Raw genomic sequence first — 25,433 nt, 5'->3', positions numbered from 1 at the left:
GGAAGTATCCACTGTGTAAGTCACCCTCAACCAGTCTTTTATATAAAGCTAAAAGTACACTACCCGATAAAATTACTTATACACTGAGGAACTACATTCCAAATAGCTCATTTAAATGAACTAAATTTGGTACAGAGCCCCCAGTGGCCTGGAAATAAGGTCACATCAGTACTAAAATATGTTACAACAGCAATAATATAAGCTATACTATAAAACAATCCCTACTTTTACCATTCTTCCAACAGCATTAACAAGATTGATATGAGTCAACAACAACCAGGGAATGAGATAGATACACTTATTAAAAATCTTTCAATAACTTAGTTTGATACATGGGCCACAGATCTTTGCTTCTTTTATTATCTTTTTTGGGTAATTTCTTTCTTTTTTTTTTTTTTTTTTTTTTTAGTGTTATAATCAGTAATAAAGAAACCTTTTTCTCTTATCTCTTGGCTGCGGTAATTTAGAGTTTCATTAAATTCCCTCAGATTTGTCAGCTTATATACATTCAGCATAGCTTATTTCATTTATCTTTAATTTAGGGAGGGGGTAGTTTAGTCTTTTGATGATGGATGCAATCAATTATAAGTCCATCATTAAAACTGCTTTCAGAGATGGTCTATCAGTGAATCAATCACATATCTACTTCCATATATTCACAAGCAAAATACCATACAATGGTTTTTCTCCCACTGTCATTTAGAGCAAGAGATCTTAATTCATGAGCCACATAATATATAAACCTTCCTTCTCAATTTAAAGGGAGATTCAGCAGGCCAGTCTTTGAAATCAATCTAACCTCTAAGAAGAATTTTGTAAATCTGTTACGGATGCCAAGAGACCAGTTCTGGCAGGAAGTGGTAGGAAAGGGGATGGAGGAGACAAGACAAGAAATATAATGAAGGAAAATGCAAAGCCTCTAAGGGTTGTGGGGTGCACTCAGGAAAGCAAACCACTAGGAACCCCAAGACTTGGAAGTAGGCCTTTATCATGCCAGATCCTGTGTCTTCCTCTGTCAACTGGCGATCCTACATCACACTACCTAGCTCCAAAATTACTTTCAGGTAGAGAATAGTGCACAAATATTTGGCTAATAAAATAAATCAGAATGGATAACCTAGGAGAAATATGGTTTCAAAGACAGAGCTACCAATATCACTTGCAATATTTGGGTACAGGGAGCTAAGTGTGCCTTCCTATTGTTTCTATGCTACATAACTTTGCTCTTTAAATCTGAAACCTTCCAGGCTGTTAATCTAAAGAAAAGCACAATCAGAAAATGCCTTCGATTTATCAACTGTCCCAAAGGGAAGAGTTCCTTGGTATTTACCTCTGATTTCCCTTCTAACAGCAAGCAGCCACGGATTTGTCAAAGCTACACTGGATCAGTTTGCCCATCTTTACAATGCTTTGATTTCCTCTCCACCCCCATTTGTGGAAGGAAACATGCCAAACATCTCACATTGTTTACATTAACTAGGAGAATTACCATTAAAGAAAATGTCAGGCCCAGAGAGGACACCTTCTCGGGCATCAGCTGTCACTGTAACACATTACCACCGCATTAGGAGTTATTTACGAAATACAAAGGGCTACTAAAATGAAGATTAGAAAGTAAATTGGGTCTACAGGGGTTTTAGCTCCTATTTTCATTTTTAGGGAAAATATTTGTATAAGGAAAGAGCCTGTGCCAGGTTTGAGCTCCTTTAATTTCATTCTCTTAATGTAAACTGGGCTGAATGATGGTTTGCCTTTAGTTGGAAATAGAGAATAAAACCACCAAATTTTTGTTATTAGAGGAAAGAAAGGCAATAAGGTTAATAATAACAATAATAATAGCCACAGATGCTGCCAGCAGCCAGCAGCGCTGTGCACTTATAGAACGTATGCTGAATCCTCCTGACAGCCCTTAGGAGTGGTATTATTCTCCTCCCTTAATGTTCTGAATCCTGGCTCCACCACTTAGTACCTGTATGAACTTGGTCATGGCATCTCATTTTGCTCATCTGCAAAATGCAGAGACTAAAGAGATGGTCCTTACAGAGCCACTGGTGAGAATTGAGGGAGATCCAACAAGGCCTGGGGGATCATTAGCACATAACAAATGGCGATGGAGGTGGCTGGCTATCATTATCACCAGTAGTAGCAATAAGAGCAGCAAGGGCAATAGCAGTGTTCCACGATGTCATGCAAAGGACATCCTTTGGAGACAAAGGTTCAAATTCTATCACTCCCAAAACACTAGAGCATTTGGTGCTGGGCATGAGATTTAACCTCTCTGGCTCACTTACTCCTCTGTAATATCAAGAACTGCAGAGAGTCTGAGATTTTATCCTACTCACAAGCTAACAAGTTATCCTGACTGAGTTTCACAGATGCTGCTAGAAGACACAAAACAAAGGACTTTTACTCACAGCACAGCATGTAGCAGGAGCACCAACGTATCTGCAGCAGGCCCTCACCCGGCCTCATAGCAACTGGACCCAACTTTGTGCCTGTACATGCTGTGAGTGACTAGAGAGGAACCTGAATGTAGGAAACTGCATCTATTATACTGGTCAGTACACATGCCTGCCGTTCTTCTACACGGAGAGAATATATCTATCTTCCAAGCATCCAAACACACATCCTTGGCAAGCCAATCTGAAACAAAGGGCATGCAGTGCTTTGCTTATAGGGACTTCAGAAACAACCCTCCCGAGGAGAATGGCCCCCCAAAATAATGAACTGGAATCCCCGGGGTTCCTTCAGAGACTGCATGGTGTCAAGCAATAGTAGACACTATCTCCAACCTCTGTTTTCTTTTCTGCAAAATAAGACCAGAAACATGCAATATCTCCTACAATAAGTATCTGCACAATGAATGAACGATACCCCATGAAAGCAGACTAGAAGTCTAGGGAGAAAGTTTTCATGCCTGCTGCCGAAAGGCAGCAAATTTCAATATGGAACTATCTTATGTTAAGCCAGTCACTTGACCTGAACTGAGGGCAGGATAGAAAAAAACATGAGTTCACCTTGCCAGCCAGGTCAGGAACCTCTCCCCAGCCTTCTAATAAACCTCTGGGAGATGGAAAGCTCACTAGTTCACAAAGCCATTCACTGCAATTCTGAACAGCTCTCCTTGTTACAAAGCCTTTCATGAAAATAAAATCAGGCTCTTTAACATTTCTACCCATTGATCCAAGTTCCACCTTTTTTCAGTTACATAGGTCTATTCCCTCTTCCGTACAATTTCTCTTTCAACAGTAAAGGGCTCTCAGTACTTCCTTCTCAGGTTAAACATCTAACTGCTTCAACCATTTCTCCCACAACATGCCTTCCATGCGGCCCACCATCCTCGTGGACTTCCTCTGAAGTCCTGTCCAAAACAGCTAACACTCACACAGAACTTACTGTATGTCAGATGTTAGTCTAAGGGGTTTATGTACAATAATTCATTTATTCCTGACCTCCATTAGAGGTAGGTACCATTATCACCCCCCTTTTCACAGACAGGAAGCAGAGTTGTGTATTGGAGGCATAGAACTTTTTAGTAGCAGAGCCAGGCCTCCAATCTGAGCAGCCTGGCCCTTAAAAGCTTCCCCATCCTGCTTCTCAAGATGTAGTACAAGGACTCAACACAACATACTCCTAATACAGTCTGGACAGTCCAAACAGGAAGAAGTTTTAATATCCTATATAACATAGGCACTATATTTTTTTATAATTGGCCTAAAACCACATCACATTTTTTTGTAAATATTGAGTCCATAATTCTGACAGTTATGACAGATGAGTGCCAGCTCTCACTCATCTACTTGGGAAATGTTCAAACTAAATACAGAAATGTACATGCATCCTTGTGTCTTACATTTGAGAAAGGGAAGATGAAAGTGAAGCACAGAGTATCAGTTAGTGTCCATCATATGCCAGAGAATGTGCTAGCTATTTTGTACACATGATCTAAGATAATACTCAAAAAGTCTGGCAAGATGGTATCACCACCCTTCTAACGGGTGAGGAATCAGAGGAATAAAGAGGTAAGGAAACTTGCACCCACACACACAGCTAACATGGGAACTGGACTTGAAGCTAAGTACACCTGACTTCAAAGCCCATGCCTTCTCCACTATGCATGTTAGAAACTCCTACCTCTTGTGCCTTCAGCTCCTTCATGCTCACATGTGAAGAGAAGAGTAGATGGCTAGAGATGTAGACAGTACTAAAAAAGCTAAGTCCTCTAACAGTCTTGAGTCTGGACAAGAAGCATGAGCTTGAAGACATGAGCAGAGGAGAAAGATTTGAAGTTGCCACCCCAAGATGCATTCGTTATTGAATCACTTATATATTTCCCCCAATTCCTACCTGAAAACCATTAAGATTTACAAACTATTGTCAAGTTCACAGAAAAACATAAAAGCATACACTAAATTCTAGTTAAGCTAGACACAGAGACATTTCTGGATCACCAAGATTTTTTCACTAAGACAGCTCTGGCATTCTGCATGATGAATTACATCGCTAACCAAGGAATTTATTTACCCAATGGGCTGAAAGGACTATGGTACACATGCTACCTCTAACAGCACCTAGTAGGAACACATGCTCTACGATTCTAGTGAACTCATAGCCATCAGCGCCAGGCGAGCCTTACAAACAAGTATTTAACCCAACATATGTAACTGCAGATCTAAAACTGAATTTGTCAGTTTCCTTTTTTTATACCAGCTTCTGTATTTCAGTCTAGCCAGTCAAGTGTTTTGAAATGAAAATAACTGGTCACCATCACTGACTCCTTCTATGGAGCAATTTTGCCTTCACCGTGGACTTAATAGAGTCATGGAGTCCAGACAGAGAAAGCACACAAAAGTCGATAGTACTCTTAAAAAAGTAAGATCAAATAAAAGAAAAAGCACACCTATGAAAATAAGGTTAGTCACCCAAAGGTAACCCATCACTCGAGAAATAACAACCTTCAGTCAAAGACAAAATGAAAGGATGCAAAGAGAACACAAATCTAAAACCGCCAATTTGGTATATATCGTAACTTTCTTACTCCTCTCACCATACACCTCAACCCTGAGGCATTTGCGACTTCCAAGCTCTTTAACCTTGGGCCAGTCACTTAGCTTCTGTGTCTGTTTCTTTCCTTGCCAAACAGAGGACAGTAAGTGCCTGCCTCACCAGGTGGTTGTGATTGGCAAAGTACCTGAATGTGCTTCTTAAAATATAAAGTGCCCCTGATGTGTGTGGGCTGATACATTGTTAGGAACCAAATAAATCATCTGTGAATCACAACACTGTTAGCCCAAGCCTTCCCTATTCGAAAGTTCCTGAAGGTATTTATTCACAAACTGAGGTCAGACCTTTTCTTTATATTCTTACAGTGCCTGGTACATTAAAAGTGCTTAGGGAAGCTAAATAATGAGCAGCAGCAAGATGCAGGCTCTGAAGAGGTCACAAAGGACAGTTCCTGCCTTAAGAAACAATTGCTACTAAATTATCTCACACAAAGAAATGCCTGTCCAAAAACCTCTAGGAAAGAACAAACAATAGTTACCTCAACCCTATTCAGTTCATTTAGTCATTCAACAAAGTTATTAAACACCTTGCACTTGGCAGACAAGTTCTAAGCAGCTAGACATAGAGCTGGGAATAAAAGCAATCCCTCCCTCAGAAAGCTTACATCTAGTGAGGAAGCAGGAAATGCAAGAGAAATCTACAACACATGCAGGCCAGGAAGAAACAAGTATGGAAAAGACAGAGGCCAGGCTGGAGAAGGGGAAGTATTTAACACAAGGAAGCCAGAGAAAACCTCCCTGATAAAGACAGCATTTGAACAAAGCTTTCTAGGAAATGAGGGGGAGAGAGGTGGCACTGTCTGGACAAGCAGATTTCGGAAAGAACAGAAGATGCACAGGCTCTGAAGCAGGGTATGTTTGGCCTGTTGAAGGTACAAGGAATGGCAAAGAAGTCAATGTGGCTTCAGAGAAGCAAAGAAGGGGACAGTGATAGATCAGGTAGGAAGCTGGAAGCCAAATCAGGTACAGCTTTCTGGACTTTTACTTTAAAAGCATTCTTTGATGCCACCGGGGGGTTAGCACCCAGATAAAGAGTAACAACTTTCGGGGTGCCTGGAGGGCTCAGTGGGGAAAGGAGGCAACTCTTGATTTTGGGATAGTGAGTTTGACCCCACGATGGGTGTAGAGAAATAAAAGAAAAATAAATAGGGGTGCCTGGGTGTCTTAGTGAATCAAGCATCTGCCTTCATTCAGCTCAGGTCATGATCTCAGGGTCCTGGGATAGAGCCCTTCATGGGTCTGTCTGCTCAGTGGGGAGTCTGCTTCTCCTTCTCCCTCTGCCTGCCACTCTGCCTACTTGTGCATGCTCTCTCACTCTGTCCAATCAATAAGTTAAAAATCTTAAAAAAGAAAAGAATGACAGCTCTCAACCAGTTTTTAATAATGAATACTGAATGGCAAATACTCAACAATATTTCAAGTTTCATTTTACATCTATCCAACCTCTTTCCAAAAAAGATCAGAGATCATTTGTACAAGAATATAGATACTACAAATGAGAAAGTGAAACTAGTTAAGGTGATATGGGATAAAATGATGCCATACAAATGTAGAACGCAGGTATGCAGGGCATGTGGAAAAACACAGTTGACAAGAAATAAGCCCTCAATCTAACTCTGAGGTTCCTAGTCATGCAAAAAGGGAAATGTAGCCAATTAAATCACTCTCATTATCAACAAGATGGATTCCAGTTCCTTCACTGAGGAAGCAAACTTTAAGCTACTCCTAAACTCTAAAAGAAATCTTTAACTTAAAACAATAAGGAAGACAATATGCAATATAGTAAACGAGGTCCTCAACCACCCTCTGAAACAATAAATTTTGCATATTCATTTCTTGTAAGTTCCTTCCGGAAGACAACTTTAAAACGCAACTCAGACTGAGAGATTGTGACTCTAAACATAGTCCAAGCATGAAGCTTTTCCAATGATCCATTTTCATCTCAGGATGGAATCTGAGGAATTTATAGGATGAAATGAATCAAATCATGTTTCATTAACTTCTTCCTCTCAGCAAGTCCTTTGATAGTTTAAGCTGACCAGAGAGCGAGCAGTCCTTTGAAGAGCATCAATAGTACAAGTATTTGGTATCAGAGGGTTAGCAGGGGACTGTTAAATACTATAAGCCAGAAAAGCATGTAGAAAGGTTGGCAACCAATTGTGAAAAATTAACAACCAGCCCAGGGCTCTAGCCTGAGCCTCAAGATCACCCATAATAATGATAGACTGTCACCCTGGAAGGATTTGGGGGGTATTTTAACAAAGTGATAACTCTCCAGAATACCACCTGTTATAGACACATCCTCCTACCACTACCAAATTTATATAGAAGTACTAACCCCCAATGTGACTCTTTGGAGATTAGGGTCTCAAAGGAAGGTTATATGGGTGATGCCTCAATGACATAGAATTGGTGTCCTCATAAGCAGAGAAAGAGACACAAAACAGCCCTCTCTCTTTATATACTCACAGAAGAAAAGCCATTTGAGGACACAGCAAGAAGGTGGCCATCGACAAGCCAAGAAGAGAGGCCTTCCCAGAAACCAACCTGACTGGTACCTTGATCTTCGACCTCGACTCCAGAACTGTGAGAAAATAGATTTCTGTTTAAGCCACCCAGTCTGTGGTGTTCTGTTACAGCAGCTAGAGCCGACTTATACACCACCCCATAAAACACAAGCAGTATTATTTTGCTTGGCTAAAATCTCAAGGCAGATGTTACTGGTCATGCCCCTTAGCCGATAGCAACCCAGATTCTCAACAAAACCTCAAGAATTAACTGCTTAATACAGCTTCAGATAACTAATTAACCTGCTATAAGAAATATTTAATGTAACACACCTGAATTTTGGTGACACCTGCAGAACAATTAGCATTAAGTCATGCTATCTGAAAACAGTTAATACTCTTAATTGTCTACTAAGAGCATTCCTTGTTGGTATCCAGTGACCCCTCTTCCAGGAATAATAAAGACTAACAAAACAATTAGTGTAAATCCCTTCAAACAATTCAGAAAAACTAATTACAAGTAAGGTCCCACATATCCAAAAATCACTTATCAGGAAGCTACAGCTATTCAAAGCACAATCTACACTAGGAATCAAATCTCAGTGACACCCTTTCTAGGAAATACTTAGAATAGGCCTCTTACAGAATCCAGAGGTCCTCCAGCCCCTGCACTTTTTTCAGGTACCTGAACACCTCAACCAGTACCACCTTCTGTGTTAGGGCAAATCTAATGAATTTGTTTAGTCACATAATGGAAAGAGCACCAGACAAAGGGTCCTCTTTATTTACAAAACCTTCTAATATGTTATCAGAAGGCAAAAATTGAGTATTTTTAAACCCAAATACACAAGGGTTAGTTTCAGACCCTCATTCCAAATAGGGAAAAAAAACAAAAACAAAAACCTATTAGCTTAGTGAGCTCTCCAGAACATTCATTTTTGTTACTGACCCCATTACAGAAACAAAAAGTCTAGAGCAGACAAGATTCTTGAATACGTGAACCCCATTTTCTTTAACAAACTGTTCCTAGTTTAGACTAGGTCTGCTTAGCATTTATTTCAAAGCATAAGAGTAAGATTTTTCCTTTCATTTAAAGCATGAAACAGCTAACCTAAATGCCTGACATGGGCACCTGGGTGGTTCAGTGGTTGAGCATCTGCCTTTGGCTCGGGTCATGATCCCGGGGTCCTGGGATCAAGTCCTGCATCAGGCTTCTCACAGGGAGCCTGCTTCTCCCTCTGCCTATGTCTCTGCCCCTCTCTCTGTGTCTCTCATGAATAAATAAATCTTTTTTTAAAAAAAGAAAAGAAATAAATGAAGGACAGTAACATGTCAGCACAGGAACTAAAGACAGTTCTAGGGGCACCTGGGTGGCTCAGTCAGGAATCTGCCTTCATTTCAGGTCATGATCCCAGGGTCCTGGGATGGAGCCCCATGTCAAGTTCCCTGCTCAGCGGGGAGTCTCCCCCACACACACACCCCTCATGTGCACATGCGCATACACAGGCTCTCACTCAAATAAACAATTTTTTTTTAAAAAAAGACACTTCTAGGTATGAGTAGAGAATAAATTCAAACAAAAGGGGAGGAAAAGATATCACCAAGAATATAAATACTAAGAAATTGAGAAGGTCTTCAAAGCCTATTCTACTAAGCAGAGCACTTTGTATATGATGATTCATCTACAATACTTCCAATGAATTAAAAAAATATGAGAACCTCATAATTCTGAGTTTGCGTGGAAAAAAATCACATTAAATGTTTGAGATGTGTATCGCTATATAATCACATAAGATATGGCTTCACTCAAAGCATAACCAAATCTACATTACACTTTTTAATCCGATTTTATTATATTCAATTATACACTGCAACTGCTTGTTTCTTAATTATGTCTTATTAGATCCCACAAAATACAAGATAATCCCATCCCAATTGATAGCAATTCATGATGACAAGTCCCTCTGAAAAACTTTTCTGATGCATAAAAACAACATCCCTTAATTCACTACAAAGATTCATTTAATATCAAGTGACAGTAAACAATTTCTGCTTTAAAGTCAATTGAAAATTCACTGGTGTCTTGCTTCAGACAGTACTTAGGGCTAATTACTCAACCCAATACATGCAGTTTTTCAGTATTTCAATTAACTAAATCATACAAAATACTTCTGGGGACCAAAAGCTCTAAGTCTTACAATCAACAGAGAAGGCCATTATCTGAAATTAAGTAAAATCAGCCTCACTACAGCATAAAACTGAGTCTGGGATTGACAGAGTCAATTTAAAAATCTACCCCCTACCTTTACTTAAGGGAGGTTACCTCTTTTCCCACTACCATTTGGAGCTCCACATCCCCCTTAAAGCCTTCTCCACAGGGAGCTTATTTTTCATCTCCAGGGAATGTTATAGTTACTACAACACTATTATGGCATTTGGTCTTTTTTTTTTTTTTTAAGATTTTATTTATTTATTCATGAGAGACAGAGAGAAAGAGAGGCAGAGACACAGGCAGAGGGAGAAGCAGGCTCCATGCAGGGAGCATGATGTGTGACTAGATCCTGGGTCTCCAGGATCACACCCTGGGCTGAAGGCGGCACTAAACCGCTGAGCCACCCGGGCTGCCTGGCATTTGGTCATTTTAAAGGCGTAGACTACTTCCTAATATGGAGCTTCCAGTGAGTTCCTCAGAAATCCTATTTTAGAGGACAACAGTAGGTGTTGCATGGTATTAGGCTATCTTGGAAATTCTGAACTACACAAATTGAAACAAGTTTCTTAACTGCAGACATCCAGGAGACTTTAATACATTTGTGTGCCAGGTGCTCTAGGAGGGAGGGCAGAAGCTGGGTGGGCAAGACATGAAGATTATGTAGTAATTCTCTACCCTCTCCCCAGTCCATAAACACACACATACATTTTCAAGGAAATTTTTAAACACATACAAAAACAGACTCCTCAAATAACCCAGCTTCAAAAAATATCAACACATCCCAATCTTGTTTCATCTATACCCTAACTTCAACCCTCAACCCGTTGTTTTGAAGCAAATTCTAGACATATTTCTATCAGTATATAGTTCACCATATATCTCAAAATAGTCTTATTTCCAGTATAATCTAAATAGCATTATTTTGGTTCCAGGTGTCCAATATAGTGATTCAACAATTCTATACATGACTCAGTGTTCATCACAATTACATGTACTCTTAATCCCCTTCACCATTTTCACCCATCCCCACCCACCCACCCCTCTTGGCTCTGGCAACCACCTGTTTCTTCTCTATAGTTAAAAGTCCGTTTTGTTGTCTTTTTCTTTATTCATTTGTTTTGTTACTTAAATTGTAAAAAATAGCCAGGATACCACTGTCTCAGCTTTAAAAAGTTAATGCTAATTGGTTTATTTCCCCAACTAAAATATGTCCAAATGACTACTCAAATACCCTGGTAATTCTGTTAAACTGCTCCAAAGTATTCTGCTCAGGTAGGTCAGCTGGTGAATGAGAGTCTGCATTTTTTTTTTTTTTTTTTTAAGATTCTACATTTCCTGCAAGCTCTCAAGTGGTATTTTGGGTATAGAATGATGTTTCCCATAATATTTAGCACAATGACAGGCACCAAATTTTAAATGGAAAACACTTTTTGCATTATACACCACTTTATTTTTTTGCTAGGGCTTTATAAAAATCTTTGAAACAATAAAAGATCTCCTAAGAAACTTAAAATATTAAGTTTTCCTACCACGTCAAACGGTACACGAGAACTTTCCTGTTAAATGGCGAGTTCCCATTGTTTTTCTTTCTTTTTTTTATTTAAAGATTTTATTTATTTATTCATGATAGACAGAGAGAGAGAGAGAGAGAGTCAGAGACACAGGCAGAGGGAGAAGCAGGCTTCATGCCGGGAGCCTGACGTGGGACTCGATCCCAGGACTCCAGGATCACACCCTGGGGCGACGGCAGGCGCTGAATCGCTGAGCCACCCAGGGATGCCCCCCCCCTCCATTGTTTTTCAAGGCAAAATTCCCAAACATATAAAGGACTGGCTACTAAAAAGACCAGAACTCATTTCATGGCTTGGAAGCAGTTAAAAACGTAAGGCCCAGCAGAGTACAAGACCAGAGGGAGCAGAGCTCACAATTGCAAACTGAAAAAAAGCAAGCACAGACTGGAAACCTCCAAGTGCAGGCAAAAACAAAATGCAAAACAAAACCACCAACAACAAAAACAATCTACGTGCTGTGCCACCCAAAGAAAACCAATTACCAGCTATATGAGAGCTGAGGCTACAGTGAACAATACTATCACAGGAGAACGAACTTTTTTTTTTAAATAAATACATAAACAGACGCAAAATAGTTCCAAAGTATTTCTAGGACTTCTGAAAGGAAAGTCCCCGGAAAAATACTATCTGAAGTGGAAGTTATTTAACTGTTTAATTAAATATTCTGCAAAATACTGCAAAATCAGAAAGGCCATTAGGACCAAGATACCTAGTTCACTCTCATGCCAGAACTTTATACACATCTGATTACTTTATTCTTCCTCTCTGTGAATATGCAACTGATGAAATCTGACCAATGAAAATTAATCTTTAAAGATATTTTTCAAAATATGAAGCACTGACAGACTTCTGCTTCTGACCTAGGTGAAATAACTAGGACTAGATTTACCCCTAGCATCTGAAAGTAACAACCACCAAAGACAACGATTTCAAAACCTTCAACATTAAGTCAGTTAGAGTTTGCAGGGCAGGTGGAGAAGAAAAAGTACAGCCCACTCTGGAGATCTGTTAGAAGGGCTCCCTTAAAGCTTCAGCTCCCTATCATCAGCCCATGCCAGAGAGAAAACCATTCAAGGTCAGGAAAAGAACCACCAATGAGGAGTGGGCATGATTATCTGAAATCACACACAGCCAGAGGAGAAAAATCTCCTGATTCACAGAGCACTTGGGTGGAGTACACAAAAGGATTTTGCCATAGTAGTGAGACAAAACTAGCCCTAGACCAAATGATGCTGTGCCCCCATAAGCAAAATTTAAAATAAGACCTGAGAGAACCATGATTTCCAAGTTACTTAACCAAATCCTAGAACAAAATTCAGGCACATTTACAGGAAAACAAAGAAATGCACTATCAGTACCCAAGAAGGTAAAAATCACAATATCTAGTATCCAAAATGTATGTAAGCCATGTAAAAAAGGAGGAGCAGATATTAATCAACTAAAACTAACCCAAAAATGTCATGAGGCAAAATTAGTAAACACAAACATTAAAATTATTATAATACGGGGATCCCTGGGTGGCGCAGTGGTTTGGCGCCTGCCTTTGGCCCAGGGCGCGATCCTGGAGACCCAGGATCGAATCCCACGTCAGGCTCCCGGTGCATGGAGCCTGCTTCTCCCTCTGCCTATGTCTCTGCCTCTCTCTCTCTCTCTCTCTGTGACTATCATAAATAAATAAATAAAATTAAAAAAATTATTATAATACTTGTATTTCATTGTTTAAGAAGCTACAGAAAAGACTGAATGTGCAGAGAGAGCTATTAAAGATTTTTTCTTAAAAGACCCAGGTCAAACTTCTAGAGCTCGAAACCACAATCTAAATTACACTACATAGGATTAACAACAGATTGGAGATTGCAGAAAAGATTAATGAATTTGAAGACACAGTAATAATAGACCAGAGGGGAAAACACTAGCATTCAATGAGGTTTGGGACTCGAAGTGCCTAAAATACTTAAATCTGACCAACAATATGTAAGACTTACACATTGAAACCTATTAAAAAATTGCTAAGAGAAATTATAAAAAAAATTAAAAAAATTAAAAAAATTTAAAAAATTAAAAAAAAATAAAAATAAAAAAATAAAAAATAAAAAATTGCTAAGAGAAATTAAAGAATTAAATGAAGACATACACCTGTTCAGGGATAAAAAGACTCAATATGACCAAGATGTCAATTCTCCCATATTAATCTGTATACTCAACGCAATCTCAACCAAACTCCCAGCAGGTTTTATTGTAGAAATTAACTAGCTAATTCAAAAATTGTTATGAGAAAAAAATAAAAGATAAATAAAATTGATGTGGAAATGGGCAGCGCGGGTGGCTCAGCAGTTTAGCATCGCCCTCAGCCCTGGGTCTGATCCTGGAGACCTAGGATCGAGTCCCACAACAGGCTCCCTGCATGGAGCCTGCTTCTCCCTCTGCCTGTGTCTCTGCCTCTCTCTCTCTCTCTCTCTCTCTCTCTCTCTGTCTCTCATGAATAAATAAAATCTTTAAAATAAGTAAATAAAATAAATGAATGGTGTTGGAACAACAGGAAACTCTTGCATTAAAAAAATGAACTGGAAAAAAAAGGACAGGGATGCTGTGTTTGTCTTACACAGGTAAGTGGTTACAAAGGTAAAAATTCATCAAGCCATATACTTAATATATGTGCACTTTACTATATGCATGTATACCTTAAAAAAGGAGACAAGTCAGCATATAAGCTAGCGACAGAGGGACGCCAGGCTGGCTCAGTCAGAGAGCATGTAACTCTTGATCTTGGGATTGTGAGTTCGACCCCCACATTGAATGTAGAGATACTTAAAAATGAGTTAGCATATAGAGTAAGATCCTATATTTATTTTTTAAATAATATTTGTTTGAAATTTAAAAATTTCTATCCATCCAACATTTCCACATACACACACACACACCGCAATGTCTAGAATTAGGTTCATCTAATATCAATGACAGTAACTTACAAAGCATAAAGTATAGAATAATTTTCATCTCCACATCTTCCTGAATTTCCATTGTTTGAATTCTTTATGGTGAATGTGTATTGTTTTTATAACAATACAGTTATGTTTCTAAAACTAGAAGCAAAGTTATTAATAGTGTTTTAATTCTGAGTAAAGAGAATATGAGAATTTATTTTCTTCTCTGTAATTTTCTATATTTTTCAATTCCCCTACTTAAAAAATATTTATATAAATCCAAAGACTATATATATAGCAACATGAAAAAATTTCGTTATGCTAAAAAAGTGTTAAGTTTGTTTTAATTACAACCTTTAAATTTCTGTATGTACCTAGACAAGATCCACACAAAAACCTTACAAAGGAAAATAGATAATATTTGGGAAAGGAGATTGTTGGACTTCTTTTTTATGACTTTTTCTTTTACAAGTTTTTCTGATACAGAAAGGGGAAGTTGCAAATACAAGTGTGCACAGGAAGAGAACAAAATGCATGGAATGTTGCTGAAGATCCCACATATATCCAACAATACAGAAGAGAGAACCATCTTTTCCATAAATGATGCTGGAACAACTGAACGCCCACCTACAGAAATAAAAAAAAAAAGGAATCTAGACACAGATCTTATAGCCTTTGTAAAAATTAATTCAAACTGGACAGTGATCCTAAGTACAACACAAAATATGAAACTCCAAGCACTTAACATTGGAGAGAATTTAGATGATCTTGGGCAGGGTACAGACTTCTTAGATTACAACGCGAAAGACATGACTAAAGACAGAAATCACTGATGAGCTGGACTTCATTAACATTAGAAACTCCTGCTCTGGGAAAGACTCTGTCAAGAGAATGAGAAGACAAGCCACAAACTGGGAGTAAATATTTGCAAAGTGCATATATCCACATACATCTGGATACTCACTGCAATTTATTTTTAACAGAAGATCAAAAAAAAAAAGAAAAGAAAAGAAGAAATTAAGTGTTTGTTATAAAAGGTGTGGGAGGAAAAAAAAAAAGGTGTGGGAGAGGGACCACCAATTAAATAGATTATGGTGTAACCATATGACAGAATACCACATAGCCATTTAAAAGACAGATGGATCAGTATGTGCGGTTAGAAAAGATCTCCAAAATAAAGAAAAGCAAAGTAACAGCTAAAACCATAGATCGGATGACCCCATTTGTTTAAAGAATATAGAATATATAATCTTAATGAATATTCCTTAAGTGTGTATAAATTCATAAGCATCATATATTAAGTATTAAAGAATATTCTTGTTTAAAAATTATCATTCACACTTACTTATAAATATAGGTTTCTATTTCTCTCAAGGAACGAAAGGACACTTAACAGAGGTATTTCAGGAAGGAGATAAATAGGGTGAAAACTCTTCATTTTTTATTTTGTTCCTCTGGAAATATTTGAATTTTCTAAATATGTAACTAAATTTTTAAAAATATATATGTGATTTTTTTTAAAAAAATCACATATATACAATTTTTCAATGGCAAAAAGGCCTATGTAGGCAAAGACATCATAGGCCTTTCAATTTGCTGGTTCATAAACTTTCTGTCTTTAACTTAATAAACATTTTATATTTTATGGCTGTTTATATTTTATGTTTTACATGCACACATAAGCATACATATATTTAAATCTAGCTTCTGTGGCTGACTCAAATTATCAATAATTACCATCTTAATTTAGCTACACAAGGTCTCTTGGTTACAAAGTGAACATTCTGACAACTGGAATCAAACATTCAAGCCAAACAAGGAAGGATATTTGTAACAGAAAATTAACATCATATCATGGTTGCTATCTAGTGAGCATTACAATCAAACTTCTAACCAGAGAAGCAGCAGATCCTGAAAAGGAAGAAATGAATATTCGTGTGCGTTCTCCATGCCAAACCATATTAGCCCCTTTATACACTCTTTAATTTTCCCCAAAACCATAGATCATATTATTATCCCATTTAACAAATGAGGAACTAGACACAGTGGTCTCAAGTAACCGGTCCAAGGTAACTCTAACATGGGTAATACAATCCAGTGAGTGTCTACTAACTATACCCAACTCCCACCAAGCACTGTGACTACACCTATCTACTCTAAGTAGTGGCTTGAAAAAACCTGACCCTATCACCCAACATTAAACCTATCCACCTCAGAGCCTTCAGGAAATCTCAATGCTAAAAATTACACATGAGGTTAGAAGCTAAGACATGTGTTCCCAAGATCTTAATTCATGTTTAGCAGGGAAAAAAAGGGAGGGGGGATTATTTTGCCCCTTCTATCCACATATGCTGTCAGAAGTCCCAGGACTTGGAGGAAAAAAAAGTGTTTAGTGTCCAGACAGCCTCGCAGTAATTTTCAAACAGCACCTGCATTCCTTGTGCCAAGATGCCTCAGGGTACAAAGAGAGCTAGCTGGAAACCCGAAACACCATAATGAGACAGGCTCAGATGGTCTCAGATAAAGAGAAGAGGTAGTCCTGGAAACAACACTGACCACCCAACACAACTTCAGGGACTCTGCTCCAAACACAGTGACCACGTTCCTTTCTGCCACAAACTGTGTCATGGAACTCAAAGCTGTTTGTTCAAAGCCCTGATCAAAGCCTGGACCCCTTCAACAAAGCTCGCTTTGAATTAAATATGGGGCTGACCAAAACACTCTCTGTGGAGGAAGGGAATTTAACAGGTGTCTACAATAAAGGATTTTTCTAAGTTTTTTGAAATTCCAACTTCTGTGAAGACATGAAAGTTGATGAAAACGTGAGCCTTCAACTGCCTTCAGACCTCCTTGACATCTGTAACCAGAGTCTGTCTACAAAAGCTCTGCTCTGAGGTTTCAATAAGGTCACCTCAAGTCACCGCCAAAGTTTGTCTTACCAATTAAATGGTCTATTAAAGGCTAACTTATAAAGAGAAGAGAGTCAACATTTAATTGGAAAGCAAATCACCTAACAGTAAGTGGTAGACACATTTCCCAATTAAAAATCTGACAAGAACACACAAAAATAAAACAGCATCTCCAAAATGCCATCTTGCTTATTCCCCATTTAGAAGGGCTGCCTGCTCCGATTTCACACCAAACTAAAGGTTAGGAAGGGGGAAAAAAAATCAATAGGAAGGTGGGAAAATGCTGTGTGCGGGCACATGTGTTAAAACTGTCCAAATTTACATCAGCAGGTGATCACAACTCTGTCCACCCAATTAGTTCCATTTTAAAGGGCCAGTGGCAAGACTTGAAACCAAAAGCTGCAGTTAGCAGTGGCCTCCGACAGACTGGGTCCCAAGCGCTGTCCCTCTCCTCATCAAAGCCCCACTTCCCAGCCTGAAGACCTCTTCTGCAATACCCGGGGAGCCCACCCTTTGAAACATCTGATTGTCCTAAAATATTTTTACTCAATAATTTTTAAACGGTTAAGAACTTCATTTATGAGTCTCAAGATACGTAAATACCCATTGACCAAATATTACATTTTCACAACTATACTATCCTTCTTGAAATTCTTTTTTTTTAAAAGATTTTATTTTTTATTTATTCAGAGAGACAGAGAGGCAGAGTCACAGGCAGAGGGAGAAGCAGGCTCCATGCAGGGAGCCTGATGTGGGACTCAATCCCAGGTCTCCAGGATTACACCATGGGCTGCAGGCGGCGCTAAACCGCTGCGCCACCGGGGCTGCCCTCTTTTGATTTTTAAATGCTTTAAAGTGATGGACAATCACACTAGCAAAATACTTATTATTTAACTATTTGGTGGAACAGCTAGAACTAGTGATGAGATCTGGCTGGTCCCCAAGTCTATACCTACTGTGTCCTTTGAACCCTTATCCACCTGTTGTTTTCTTATCCAGTGTTAAAAGACAACTAACAATAAATACTGCTTCAAGTCCTAGAAATAGCTTTAAATATATGTGTGTTATGCCACTACATGATGAGGTATAGAAACAACTTTTTCTTTTTTTTTTTAAAGATTTTATTTATTTATTCATGATAGACAGAGAGAGAAAGAGAGAGAAGCAGGCTCCATGCAGGGAGCCCGATGTGGGACTTGATCCCTGGACTCCAGGATCACCCCCTGGGCCAAAGGCAGGCGCTAAACCACTGAGCCACCCAGGGATTCCCTAGAAATGACTTTTTCTAAAAAAATATTTATTTGAGAGAGAGAGAGAGCACATGCGCACGTGCATGCATGTGCACACCAGTGGAGGGGTGGAGCATAAGGGAGAAGAAGTAGGGAATCTCAAGTAGACTGCCCACTGAGCACATATCCTCAACCTTGAGATCACAACCTGAGCCATAACCAAGAATTGGACACTTGGCCAACTGAGCCACTCACGTATACCTAGAAATGGCTTTTTTAACGTATCTGAGCAGAAGAACCAAAGGGGAATTTTTAATATTCACTATTCAAAAAAGAAAACAACAGCTCAGTGATATAAAAAGATAAAGCTAAGCTAATCAAACTTTTCAAAGGGCCATCGCTGACAAGTCATTTATTTGGTGACAAAACGACAGGTCCAAGGAAACATAAAGGAGAACTGGCATGTATCAGATATATCTTCAAGGAGGCTCAGATGTTACAAATATGAGCCTAAAATGGGTTCAGGAAAGCTTTGGTCTTTGAGAATATGAAGAGGTCAAGGAGAAGAGAAGGTAATCCAAATTTTACAGGAATTAAGAATTATGAATACAATGTTGCAAGGATAGCACAAGGAATACAGACTGAACAGATAAACAAAGCAGCAACTTCAGAGTGACAGACCAATTTACCAACAAGAAATATACATTTTCCATTCTTTTTTCCTCAGTTTTAGAGGATGCAACAGACATATAACACCACAGGTATTTAAGGTATACAACACGGTTTAATAAACCATATATTGCAAAATAATTACAATAAAGTTAGATGCATCCACCTCACAGTAACATTTTTTCTTGTAACGAGAACCTTTAAGATCTACTCTCTTGGCAACTCCATTCCCCATTCTATTCTCCCCTGAAGTACCCTCCCCTGCTTCTCCCCACCCAAACATCAAAATAATACTACCAGCCTCGTCTCATTAACAGCCACTGTTTGTGAAATTTAAACCACTGCATATGTTCAAGAGCACATCAGGGAGGAAACAACAAGGAAAGAGAGCTAGCAACGCTCTCAGGTGAACCCCACAATTTTCCTGTGACTCAAAGAAATATTGATATATAACACTCAAAAACCAACAACAACCAGTCTTAAATAAGGTCATATGTAACCACGAACTCTAATCCTTACTAAAGTTGCCCAGGATGTTAGATCTGGACACTCCATTATAGTGTGCTAGTTAACAGATGTAATAAGGTGTTATTCAAATGATCTGTGGTGGTCGAGGATAGGAAAGAAAAATGAAAAAGATTAATACACAACAGAATTCAGCCTAAAAAATGTGTAGGCCTAAATCATGGTGATAATGTGAAGGTAAGAGAGATGGGCATAAGAGATGAATGAATAACCACAAAATCATATTCCACACTTTCCAGCAAGAGAGGCCCCCTGAGAACAAAGGAACAGTCAACCAAGGGCAAATTTGAATCAGCATCAGTAAAAGAAAAAAACTTTAGTTTGGTTTTTATGCTTTCTTCAAATGTAGGGCATTTAGAATAACTATAATTGGCATTTAAGAAAACTGATACACGGCAGAAAAGAAATGGGCAAAGCCTACAGAATCCTAAGTGCACAGTTGAAACGGTACATTGACATCCAGCTGTTATGTTCCCCTGTTAAACCCCCTACTCCACTCACCACTCCTCCTGGATTCCCAGTATTTTGTTTGTCTCTGTTTCTAGTCTCATGTCATAGTTTTGACTTCCATCTTTTAGCCCTCAAGTAAGTGAATTCTACTCTCATGGGTAACATCATGTCTGATTTGTTGTTGCGAAACTCAGGGCATTCACTTATTTGTTCAACAAAAATTTATTATGTATGAAGCCCCAGGCACCATACGACACACTGGCACTAAATACATAGTTTAAATGAATGTTGACTGTAATGCAGAAAAAACAAAAAGTTCCAAAAAGAATCCAAATAAATTCATGTACTATGATTTCACGGAGGATTAAGATGGGACCCTAACAATATTCCAGTTGTAGTATCGTGAACCATCTACCTCACCTATGGTGTCATAGCAAGAATGTGAGTCCACAATAGACCAGCCTTCCCTTTCCAAGGCCTACCAAGTTCATTAGGCATTTCCATACAGAGAATTATCATCTTAATTCTTTAAAAAGAACAAACCAACCCCAAAACACCTAGTAATAATGATTTCATCATCTTAAATTAGAGGCCCCCAAATAACACCATTAATAGGTGGGTCTTTATCAGTCCACGAGTGGTAGGCTTTTAAAACTCGGGCTGTTCATACCTTCAAACCCTTCGTAACTGCCAGGCACCGCGAGGCTGGGTTTGAAAAAGCTCATCAGGACAGTGGAGGAGCCCTCCTAGAAGTCAGCTAGAAGTCTAGCATGAGGGGGTGGGGGTGAAGAGGAGGGGGTTTTGCTTCATGAAAAGTCATCTGAGTTGAAATCCAAATGTCAACGATGTAAACACGTGTCATAATACATTTTATTCAGGTGGTTGTAATCACTGCCTGGATCATCCTTATCCTTCATGGTGTTTGAAAGGCCTCTCCCATCCTTAATTTGGCTCCCATTTTGAAAAAAGGAGCCCCTAGAGAGGTCCACCGCTCCCATCCCCACCCCCACCGTACATGTTCTGGGAAAATAACGGGCATGGAAGGCAATTAGAAACTTGTTTCGTCTTGAAGGAACAGCCCGGGCCAGGGAGGCGGAACCAAAATCGAAAAGGGATGCACGCCTGCCGCCCCGCAGCCCTTCCGCGAGCTCGCTGCGGGCTCTGCGGCTGGAGGCTGTGGCCATTCACAGGTGGTTGGAGGCGTCCCAAGAGTGAGAACACAGTCAGCGACTCGTGACGGGAGTCCCCGGACTCCAGGGCCTCGCCCCCAGGAATCCAGGAAACTGGGCGCCCTCCCCGGGAGCGCTGCAGGCAACCCCGGGGTACACGGTGTGCGACTCGGGGCACCCCCGGCTTTCTCCACCAAGCCCCGAACGGCGTGCTTCTGCGGCCCCGGGACCCCAGCGGAAGCCTCAGGGCCTCAAGAAACGACGGCGAGGCGGGGCTCCGCCCTCCAGCCCAACCCCAGAGAGAAAGGGGGAACTGTGGGGCCCTGGGGAGGGGCTGGGGGGAGGCGGGGGCGGGGGAGGGGCGGGGAGGGGGGGGGAGGGGGAGGGGTCGGCAGGGTGGAACCCAGCTGCCCCTTCTCCCTTCCAAAGCGGAGGTCGAGCCGCTGCCCGCCGCCCCCGGCCCCTGACCCTGCCTCCTGCCTCCTGCCTCCCTCACCTGATCACAGAGATGAGCAGCCCCGAGGGGTCTTTGCTTTTGCTGACTGTGCCTCTGTATTTCCCACCAGCCGCTTCTGCCGCCATCTTGGTACCGGGCGGAGGCGGGGCGGAGGCGGAGGCGGAGGCCCCGCGGGCCCGCCGGGGAGCGAGCGGACGCTCTGGGAGGGACGCGCTGGCGAGCCCGCCAATGGAGGAGGAGAAGCCCCTGGACGCGGACCTGAGCCGCCCAATCGCTGCGGTGGGGAGGCGGGACTGAGGCGGCAGGGGCCGGGCCGCTCGCGCCCTGAGCACTCTGGGAACTGGAGTTTTCGCCTGTGGCTCCGGGGCGCGCAGGAAATCGGAACCGGAGCCGCTCGAGGAAGTCTCTTGGGGACTGTCCGTCTGGTTTGTATTTATTAGGATCTAGTGCGGTGTTTTTTGTTTTGGGGGGAGTTTTTTTCCCAGTTTCGTTGTTTTTAGAATGTTACCAGATTTTTAATCGAGCTGTCTTACAACGCCAAAACGTGTGTAGACGGGTGTGTACGCTTACACGGGGCGGGGGGGCCGCGAGCAAGATTCTGCGTTAAACGCAAGTGGTTTAAAAAAAATTGACACTTCGTCGGGGTTTCATACATAGCAAAGCGGTCAAAAAGATCTTGCGATCTCTTGGAAGTCAGCCCTTGACACACGCAAAAAAAAATTTTTTTTGATAAATAAAAACGGTTCAATAAACTGCAAAAATAAGGCACAGAAATGCTTTTCTTTAGAGATAAAAGCTTATTCTCTAAAACTAAACGTTACTACATTCATTAGCTTTATGTGTGAATTCAGCTACCTTCCAGCGTAACTGTATTTCCAGACGATCCTAAAAATACGTACTTGCAAGAGCACACAAACAAGATATTGACAAAAAGACGAAAAAAACAAACAAAAAGGACCAAATTGCAGATTTTTTTCTTCCCAAGCTAAATAAAATATACATAGTAATAATGTACTTGTGCTTTGCTAATATTTTTACTGGTGGGCTTTTATATTTCTTTCATTTGACTCTTGGTTCAGTCATTAATTCAGAAGATGAAATTTTAAAAAACAAAGGTTACTCTGTGTATGAAACGCATACATCAAGGAACAGGAAGAAAAATAAATATGAAACGAGAGAAGGATACTGCTTAGTAGCTGAAGAGATTTTAAAGACTTCAGAGATGAAGAGAAAGCAAATTCAGAGGCTCTGGGTCGTGGAGCAACAAACAGAACACATCAACCACTTCTATCAAAACAGCATACAAGTATTAAATAAATTGTAGACTACCCATATGAGGATATAACATATACTCATTGGAAATCATAATTTTAATGGCTCTTAATGAAAGTGAGATTTTCATGCTATAAGTACACAAAGCAGGTTAAATAAGTTAGAGAGAGAGAAGTAATTGGCCCTAGTGGCTAAGAATGCAAGCAATAGGAAAAAAAACCATGATCTTTGCAGTGATACAGAAAAAGCTTTTGACAAAATCCAATATGTTTATAACAATGAAACACTCAGAAAACTAGAAATGGAACTTCTTCAACGTGATAAAGAATATTTGTTAAAAACACACCGGTGACATCATATTCAATGGTGAAAAACTGAAAGCTTTCCAGCTGTAATCAGGCACAAGACAAGGATACCCACTTTCACCACTTCTATTCAACATGGTAGTGGAAATTCTAGCCAGAGCAATTAGGCAGAAAAAGAATAAAAAGCATCTAAACTGGAAAGGAAAAAGTGAAAGTATCTCTGTTTGTAGACAATATGATTTTACATATGGAAATCCTGAAGAATTTCTTTTCGTGATTAGAGCCAATAGATTAACCCAGCAGAGAGAGTTGCAGGATGCAGTATCAAGACAAATCAGTAGCAACAAACTATCAAAAGAAACAAAATGGGGCATCTGAGTGACTCAGTTAAGCATCTACCTTTGGCTCAGGTCATGATCCCAGGGTCCTGGGATCGAGCCCTGCATCGGGGTCCCTAGGGAGTCTGCTTCTCTCTCTCTCTCTCTCTCTCTCTCTCTCTCTCTCTCTCTCCTTCTGCCCTTCTCTCTGCTCATTTATTCTCTCTCTCCCAAAAAATAAATAAAATATTTTTAAAAAGAAATTCAACAAAACGATTCCATTTACAATAGCATCAAAAAGAATAAAGTACTTAGGAATAAATTTAACCAAGGAAGTGAAAGACTTCTACACTAAAAGCTACAAAGCATTGTATATAATAAGTTAAAGAACTAAACAAACAAAAAAAAAAACTAAACAAATGGAAAGTCATCCTGTGTCCATGAATTAAAAGACAATATGATTAAGATATCAATGCTCCCTAAAGCTATCTACAAACTCAATGCAATTCCTATAAAAATTCCAGTGGCCTTTTCTCCCAAATTGGAAAAACTTTTCCTAAAATTCGCATGGAGGGCATCCCCGGTGGCGCAGCGGTTCAGCGCCACCTGCAGCCCGGGGTGTGATCCTGGAGACCCAGGATCGAGTCCCACATCGGGCTCCCTGCATGGAGCCTACTTCTCCCTCTGCCTGTGTCTCTGCCTCTCTCTTTGCTCTCTCTGAATGAATAAATAAATAAATCTTTAAAAAAATAAAAAATAAAAAAAATAAAATTCGCAAGGAATTGCGAAGAGCCCCAAATACCCAAAGCAATCTTTAAAAATAAATTTGGAGAACTGAGTCTTCCTAATTTCAAAAGATACTAAAAAACTAATCTAAAGTGTGGCATTTACACAAACACATAGATAAATAGAATATTATGGAAAGTCCAAAATGAACTCATATATCCATGATCAATTGATTTTCTACAAGGGTCCCAATATCATTCAACAGAAAAAGAAAAGTCTCTTCAACAATGATTCAGGGGAAACTGGATATAAACATGCAAAAGAATGAAGTTGGATCCTATCTTAGTCCACTCAAGCCGCTATAACGTAATACCACAGACTGAGTAGCTTATAAACAACAGTAATTTATTTCTTGAAGTTCTGGAGGCTTGGAGTCCAAGACTAAGACACCAGCATACTCACATTCCAGTAAAGACCCTGTTCCTGCTTCATGGCCAGCGCCTTCACACTGCACCCTCAGTGGTGGAAGGGACTAGAGACTTCTGTGAAGTATCTTTTATAAGAACACTAATCCCTAATCACTTCCAAAAGATCCTATCTCCTAATACTATCGCCTTTAGGGATTAGGATTCAACAAATGAATTTGCAGGTCAGAGAGAATACATTCAGATCCCACAGCATATAACAAATTTAACTCAAAATGGATCAAAGACCTAGACAGAGAAAATTCTTAGAAGAAAAAAATGGGGTAAATCACTATGACCTTAGGTTTGGCAGTGGATTCTCCTATATCACACCAAATCGTGAGCAGCAAAAGGAAAAAATAGATGACTTGGATTTCACCAAAATTAGAAGCGTTTGTGCATCAAAGGACACAATCAAGAAAGTAAAAAGAGACCCCACAGGGTGTGAGAAAATATACACAAATCGTATTATCCGATACGAGTCTTATATCCAGCATATGGAAAGAATTCTTACAACTCAACCACAAAAGACAAAAACTTCAATTAAAACTGGGCAATGGGGATCCCTGGGTGGCGCAGCGGTTTAGCGCCTGCCTTTGGCCCAGGGCGCGATCCTGGAGACCCGGGATCGAGTCTCACGTCGGGCTCCCGGTGCATGGAGCCT

At 40.0% G+C, this 25,433-nt stretch overlaps 1 protein-coding gene across 11 annotated transcripts in view; it reads right to left on the bottom strand.

Moving 5' to 3' along the window:
• EXOC4 (exocyst complex component 4) overlaps nt 1–21,883 on the bottom strand; it is a 746,933-nt gene extending 725,050 nt beyond the window's left edge. For all 11 annotated transcript variants that reach the window (XM_072784617.1, XM_072784618.1, XM_072784619.1 and 8 more), the window contains exon 1: nt 21,725–21,883. In XM_072784617.1, the coding sequence (XP_072640718.1) occupies nt 21,725–21,810 (86 nt within the window). In that variant the 5' untranslated portion in view covers nt 21,811–21,883. The remainder of the gene's footprint in view (nt 1–21,724) is intronic.
• Between the last annotated feature and the right edge of the window lie 3,550 nt (nt 21,884–25,433).

The sequence above is a fragment of the Canis lupus genome, chromosome 18 (assembly GCF_048164855.1).
Source record: "Canis lupus baileyi chromosome 18, mCanLup2.hap1, whole genome shotgun sequence".
Classification (NCBI taxonomy): Eukaryota; Metazoa; Chordata; class Mammalia; order Carnivora; family Canidae; genus Canis; species Canis lupus.
Note: the sequence above shows the minus strand (reverse complement) of the source record. Positions and strands in the feature narration are given on the sequence as shown.